Source organism: Lipotes vexillifer, unplaced genomic scaffold (assembly GCF_000442215.2).
Source record: "Lipotes vexillifer unplaced genomic scaffold, Lipotes_vexillifer_v1.1 scaffold382, whole genome shotgun sequence".
In the NCBI taxonomy this organism is placed as follows: Eukaryota; Metazoa; Chordata; class Mammalia; order Artiodactyla; family Lipotidae; genus Lipotes; species Lipotes vexillifer.
The window spans coordinates 3,733,208-3,740,813 of NW_006780611.1; the positions used below are offsets into that span (position 1 = coordinate 3,733,208).

The following is a 7,606-nucleotide window of genomic DNA, read 5'->3' on the forward strand; positions in this document are numbered from 1 at the left end:
CCCTGTGGCTGGGGCCTCATGTGCGTGACTGTGAGACAGGTGACACGTGAGCCTTTCCCAGGGACAGCCTTTCCTGGCCTTGGTGGTCCTGGGAGCCCTCACAGTCACGCAGCTGGTCTGCTGCATTATGGGTGGGTCCCTGCAGCAACAGAGGGGTAGGGGACAGGCAAGCCGGGGTCAGTTAGAGGGGCTCATTGGGGTCTGAGGAAGAGAGGTTCTTGGAGGCTCTGGGGGATGCTGCAGCGTGCTTCCCGTGGTACTCAGGCTCCTCCGTCCCCCTCTTATTTCAGGAATGCAGTTTATTCTACTCCAAGAGATTTTGCCTCCCCTGTGTCCGGGAGAACATTGATGCTTTCCCTCAGGAAATTCAGCAAGACTTGGAGAAAAGGAAAGTCCCATCTAAGAGGCCTGCCAGCCAGCCTGGTTCTCGAACATGAGTCCAGTCGGGTACCAGGTCCGCAGCAGTGAGCTGCACGGGGCTTCTGGCCAGCGGGCTTCTGTGGCCTGGCTCGGAGATGGGGCCGAGCCGGGAGTCGCTGTCACCGACCTTGTTTCTGGGCCATTGGGAGCCGTGTCCGCAGCCAAAGGGAGCTGGGGTCCGCCTGCAGCGGCAACAGGGCCAGGCGCCACGCAGAGAGGGCGCCCACAAGGCAGACCCCAGACCCCGGTGCCCCGAAGACCGTAGCACCCCCGCCCTCACGGCGCCCACCTTAGCACTCGGTGAGACACGGACTGTGGGCTCGCCATGTGCCTGCCAGTTCTTAGAGGGCAGGAACTGCTCTGTCCGATTCTGTAGTTTCCGCAGGACCAGCGCACACTGCCTGGAGGGTGTTAGAAACATGTTTGATGAGAGTATGAATAAAGAGCCTTTACTGACCGATGTTTGTGCTGGGTTTTGTCTTCTGGGGCCACACTGTCCCAGGTCCGCTCTGTCACTGGACTCTACAGGTAGAGACCACGTCAGCCATGGGGCTGGGGGACTGTTCGGGTTAAGGGCAGACCCTACAGCTGGGGATTGGTTTTCTTCAGACCAAACAAAACAGTTCATCTCATAGCATCACTGAAAACTCGCCAGGTAATTTTTAAAAATAGTTTATTTTTTAAAACCATTAAGGCAAAACTGTACCCTGAAATTAACTCTTTACATTCATCAGTCTTACAGTAGGACATTCCAAACATACAAGTTCCCATAAATTCAGGATAGAAATCAATATACACGATCAGTTCAATCTCCTAAAGGGAAAATGAGTAAGACCCAAAATTTAAAAAAAAATTAAAGTTATTTTACAGCCATTTTCTAATTGCCTGGAACCACTGCCAGTAAAGTGACTAAGAAGATTCCATTTGCTCTCCTCTGCACACCCCGGCTTCCTGCGGCCCTGGATTCCCCACCACTCACACCCAGAGGGTCTGAGCTGGAGAGAGGGCGTCAGAGCCTGCTCAGAAAAGATCTGCTTTGGAATTGCTCCTGTTTAGTATAAAATACAAAGGGTCTGTCAGCCCCTAAATACTTTGAGAGTATAAGGCACCCAAGAACAGTAACGATAAACACACACCAAGGAATCAAGCTCAGTCCTGGCTTTGGGGACCTGCACCACTCTGCCGTGTGTCTGGCAAAGGCTCCCCCTGGGTTTGGATGTGACGGCCCTGTGGGTCCCGGGGGCGGTACAGATACACATCAGGAAGAAATCTGCCAAGGTATGGAAAACATCGTGCGGGAGACTCACGGGCTCTGTGGCTTGTTTTATACTCCGGGTTGGGCTCTGGAGGCTGCAGAGACCCAGCCGTTGCCAATGACTGCCATCAGCATCTTTCAAATTGCAAAGTTCTTTGGTAACAACCCACAGGTAGTAATTCCCTGAAGAACAGACAGCTACTTACTACACAGGAATAGTTCATGGTCTCCAGCGGGGTCCTGCTGTGTGAAATCGGTGACACCTGACCTGGGTCAGAGGCAGCCTTGCTGGTAGAAATGATAGAACAGACTCATTCGTGCTTCTTGCATGTGAAGCATGAGGAAGGGAACAGGTTTACAGGGAAATGAATTCCACATGGCTCAGGAGAGAAGGAAAGCTCTGATGTGTGTGTGCGCGTGTGTGCGGTTGTATTTCAGTTGTGATATTTCAGCTTCCTGTGTGTTTCCAACAAGTCCGAGAGCCAGGCTAGTGAGAGTATACGTCAATTAACACTGATTGCAGAAGGATCCCAATGTTTGCTATTAGATGCATGATTGTGAGTAAAATATTTACATTAGGATTTTTTTAAAAAAACCCTCAAATCACAGTATTTAAGATATAGCTATTAACATAGTTCTTTTTTACCATACAGTGTAGAAAAAATAGTGATACTCGAACCCGAATACTGTAATTTTACCGAAAACTGCACTGAGTGGTATCCATCTCGTGTGAGGTACATTTTGTTTCAGGCCTGAAAAAAGGACCAGACCGCCTGTGCCTTTAAAAAGAGAAGACATTTGCCCAAAGTGAATGATTTGACCTTGAAAAGATGAGCCACTCACTTGTGTTCAGGGCCTGGAGACTCAGTGGCCCCCACCCCTTGTCAGGGGAGCCAGGGCTCATCGTGGGGAGCTTGTCTGCACTCCGGCTGGCATGACGCTGTAATGTTCATCACTTAATGAATTTTAGATGCCGAGGGTGACAGCGGTGGGAGAAGGGCAAGGGAGGAGGAGGCTGGTGTATTACCTTCTCTGGGGAAAAACATGGAAGCTTTTCACATTCCACCCAAACTAGCAGACACATTTTAAATGTAAAATACCTGACCCAGGTCTTAATTCGCTATTTGTGATGTAAAAAATTGCTATTTCTTCGATTTTTTTCATATCATGCATTTAACAGCCGTGGGGCCTGAGGTCCTTGATGTTTACCAGTTGCTGTAGTCAAGAGGTGACCTTGGCGTGGATGCAGTGTGGTCTTCTATCTGGCAAAGGATTCCAGAAGGATGTGACCGCATGTGTTCCCCCTGGACCACACGGTACACGGCTCCCCTTTCTCAGGGGGGTGGAAGTAAACGGTTACACTCCTCTTATCTCAAACTGAAATTCTGAGAAGCAGATGGTCTGTCGAGAGCCCCCCCTCTAGATCTGAGGAGTCCGGGTGCCTCGAGCCGGGAAAGGGCGTCTGGAAATGAGCCCCGGGTGGCGGCTTCTCACTCTCTGCCCTAATAAGCAGCCATACCCACAGCAGATAAGTTTAAGGACCTGCCGCGGTCCACAAACACAGCATCGTGCAAAGCGTTACATGATTCTTTTAAGTGAAAGCGTGGAGACGCCTTGTCTTATTCTCCTTGCAGAACTTGCACTGTGACATTTCAGTTTGTCCCGTAGTTTCCACAGAAGTAGGATGGGCCTCCTGTGTTCTGAGTCCTTTGCTCTCACTCCCGTGTGTTTCACAGGCTGAGGGTCCATGACCATATTTTCCCGAATTGTATTAAAATGGCACCTAACAATAGATACAAATCTCAGCAAAAACTTTTAGACCTCAACCTTTGGAGCCTAACCTTAGATCTTTCTGGGCAGAAGGTCCCTAGAGGAGAACATGCCACCGGAAAAGTCCTGGCACTGAGGAGGAAAGCGCCCAGTTAGCGGGGGTGGGGACGCTGTCAGCACTCAGTCATGGCCCTTCGGCCCTTCGTTCGCTCCTCCCAGCCGGGCTGCCTGCGGAGCCTTCCTGCTGTGCCGCCTGGAAGTCACTGCTGTCAGGAAGTCAAGAGTCCCCTTAGCTGACGGCTCCGTGCAAAGACTTGGTTGGTAAGAATCCGTAATCCCGGGGGAGCCCTGTAAATCAGCTTGGACCAAGACTTAAGGGAGGCCGGGCCGCTTACAAGACGAGAAGAATAAATACAGACAGTCTGTCTCTGGAACCGTCCAGCGCCCGCACCACAAACGCCGTGGGAACAGTGAGTGTGGCGAAAATCCTCCCTGGACACTTTTTAATAATCGCTGAGCCCCGCCGCTGGTGGCATCGGTTTTAGTTTGCGACTTCTATGGACAGTACAATTTCCTCGCATCTCCTGAGTCGACACCACTGTTGTGAACCTAAGAACAAGTGACCCCTCCAGGAACACGTGCAGCCCAGGCACCGGGCTAACCCACAGGGAGCACCTCGCCGCACCCTTGCCCGTCTTAAACGCAGGGGCGGGAAGTGCAGGAAGCAGGCCACCCCTGGGGCTGACCCTGCACCGCCGGGCGGCCCTTCGTCCAAGCCGGTGTTTTCCACTTGAAGACGCGGCTGAGGATTGGAGGCGACAGCAGGAACTTGCATCGACAGCGTAGGTGGGGAGCCGTGAGCACATGGCACAGTCTTCCTCGTGGGATCTGTGCTTTGAAAGGCCACACGGGCGGAAGAGGCACTTGAAGGTGGCTGGTTTTCCCCCAGTCCCTGGAAGCCCCCATAAAAGGCCAGGCCGGTGATCAAGTTGGTCTTAGCTGGGAGCGCCGGACTCCCTGGTTGAAACAACGGACTTATATTTAAACAGGACTTTTTAAGACAGTCCAGAGACAGGTGTGGTCACTGGGTCAAGACAAAAGCAAAAAACCAAAAACCCTCCATCGTGCATCTGGCCACCAGGTGTCAAACGTGCCCAGTGTCACAGTGGCTTGAAAACGAGTCAGGCACAGAGGGGCACAGGTGGGGCTGGGGCGTGGCGAGGCCTCGTGAAGCCACGGTGTGACTAAGGCTTGCACGGAGGCATCTCTCCACCCTCATCTGCCAGGATTTCCCCCATGAACAGGCTCATGCATGGCCAGCAGGCATAGCTCAAGAGGAGGCGGCCCTGGGTGAGCAGGTCACCCGGGCCCTCGGCAGTGAAAGGGTGGAGTCCTAACCACTGGGCCACCAGGGAATTCCCAAGGCTCCCTTTAAACAATAAAATTCCTTTAAAAATCCACAAAACCTTCCATTTCTCAGTGTGCACACAGCAAAGGTGAGCATCCAGCCTCTGAGCCCTAAAAATAGATGGTCTGACTAGAGCTGCACCAAAAGGCCCAGGGTTACATGGACCTTAATTTTAACAGTATCTTTTGATAGCTCTATTGAGGTAGCTGTCATGCTGTAGGTTTGGGAAAACAGTAGTTGCTCAATTAATAGTACTTATCACCATACATCAAACAAAGGATCTTACGTGGGCCTTGAGCTTCTGCTCAGATCTTAGGCAGCTGCCCTTTGCTGGAACGTCCACTGTCCTCAAGGTCGTCTGTTTCCTTAGAGTTTCATGTGGCCCAGTGTAGGAGACGCATCAGTACCGTGGAAAGGTGCGTTCTGTGCTCTTAAAGTAGAAGGAAGGACTCCCTTTAACAGGGACAGCTCTCACGGACATTCTGGAATTCTGAAATTCTTTCCCCTCAATTCACATTCACTGTTTACCCCTGTGCATATATCCTCTTTGGGAAGATGCTTGAAACGCCTCTCACCGGAGAGCTGTAGAAAGGTCACAGGGAAACCAGAGGCCGGGCGGGCAGCAGGAAGGGCTCTGGTGTTCTGGCAGTAGTCAAAATGCTCCTCTGACGGCTGGGGCACCCTGTTTCTGACAGTACTGGACGTCAGGGCGGTGGCGTCCTGCATGTGCAGCCCTCAGGCTTCTCACAGGGTGGCAGGGGCAGAAGGTAGGGCATGGGACCCCCAACTGGAAATGCCCAGGAGGCAGAGAGGAGGGGCGTTGGCAGGACGGCAGCCGGGTGTCCTGGAGGAGCCCCGTGGTCCCCCCTTCCCAGACAAAGGCTGCCTGGTAATCTGTGGTCTCTGAGGAGTCTGGCACTTGCTGTGATGACAAGTTGAGGAAAGGAAGAACCAGGTTTAAACAGTGGCTTGAAGAGTAGGTCAAGGTGGTGAAAGGGGGTCCTGCCGCATCCAGCATCCCGGGCTGCCAGCTCCACGCTTGTGGTCTGAAGCTTCTGGAACCTGCTTCCACTGGACCTCATGCTGACGTCTACTGAAACCTAGCAAGCAAGAAGTGTGCTCTTTAAATAGCTACTATTCGAAAAACTACCATATATTGAACTGGTGAATAATTCGTCTACATTTGACTATCAGTGCTTGGAGAAATCTTTGATTAGGTGACCACAAATACTGTGAGTGGCAATTAGTGACTCTGTTATTTCAAATGAATTTCTTCCTATTAAAAAGTGAACAGTGTCAAGTGGCTTTCAAGCTGAGGTCCTCTGTGGCTTCGCCAGGGGCATCGCTGGTGGTCTCGCTGGGCCCCAAGAAGACCAGACGCTCACTAACGCCGTTGATGCAGAACCTGGGCCCGCCGTCAGCTTGTTCCTGTGGCACGCGTGAGCTAGGAGCTCTTTCAGACAGGCTGTATGAGAAGCTAAACAGAACAGACAACCCTTCCAAAAGCCTGAGTCTCAAGGCTCACTTTCCGACGCTGTGTCCCTTTGAATAGATCTGTCCCAACACACCAGAGCAAGAGGCCACATACACCTGGCACCGGGATCCTGCCCCGAGACCTTGGACAAGCCACAGGCCTCCAGGCTCATTGGCCCAGGGAGTTCGCATTTTAGGAAAGAATGGGGACACGGATGCACCCTGTGACTCAAAGCTTAACTCCTTTCTGACTTAGGGCAACCCCTGATTGGTGTCATTCTGAAGTGGAAATGCTTTGATTTGCTTCCAGCAGATCCTTTGATTGGATCTTTAAAAAAAATAAAGATAAAACACACCACTAAATGTGTAATGTGTAAAAGGATGTCCTAATTGTAAGTTTTGCTTTTTTCTAGTTGAAGTCTCACAGTTTTATTTACAATAATGCTGATCTTGGGAACTTTATCAAATTCAATCCTAGCCATTCTTTAACGGCAAATAATAATGACCTTATAGAACCAAATTTCCTAAAGATAGAGGGGGAGGGGCACCAAGGGTACAACCAGGTCGTAAATGCTATCGCCCAAGAGGCATCCAGGGGCTGAACTGGCCGGATCAGCCCAGTCTGGCTCGGGGGAGGCACTGCTGAAAGTTCTCTGATGGGACCATTAATCTACCATGGTGGACAGAAAAAGAGGATTTCCAGGTCCATGTGCTCTAGATGAAAACCATAATCCATACCGCCTTCCTAATTGGACCAAGGTTGAAAAGTTGATCTTTAAGGCTGAAACAGATATTGCAGATAATGGCAAAACTACCTTACATATGTAGTTGGAAAAGGGAACAACTCTCAAAATCTTTGTAAAAACCACCAGCCTGTTGTGCATCCTGAGATGAGGAAAACCACCATTTCATATCCACCTCACACACAGCCCCCCACCCCGCCCCGGCCTGGCCCGTTCATTCTCCAGATGAGACCCCTGCCCCCAGGCCACACTATAAAGTCACCTGTGCCTCGTCTTCTCCACTCCAGGGAGCAGCTACCACCAGCAAGAGTTATAAAAATTAAGCCGCATGTTTAAAAAAGCAACACAGAAAAAGACCAAGGAGCTGCCTTGACAGAGGGGGCCCAGCGCAAGATTTACAAATAACTTGTCACTTTGCCCCTGGAGACGTGACCATGGCCCCCAAACAGCCTGAGTCAGTTGGTTCAGATTTGATAGGAAATGGAGGTGAGAGGAATGGGAAGCTGACATGCTTCAGAGTCTGTCTTGTTCCTGCTG

At 51.1% G+C, this 7,606-nt stretch overlaps 1 protein-coding gene across 1 annotated transcript in view; it reads left to right on the forward strand.

Annotated features, from left to right (window-relative positions):
* The window catches only part of CDPF1 (cysteine rich DPF motif domain containing 1), a 1,891-nt gene extending 1,454 nt beyond the window's left edge, over positions 1-437 (forward strand). Inside the window, exon 3 of the mRNA XM_007453905.1 lies at positions 291-437. Coding sequence (XP_007453967.1) covers positions 291-437 — 147 coding nt within the window. The remainder of the gene's footprint in view (positions 1-290) is intronic.
* Positions 438-7,606: the final 7,169 nt, after the last annotated feature.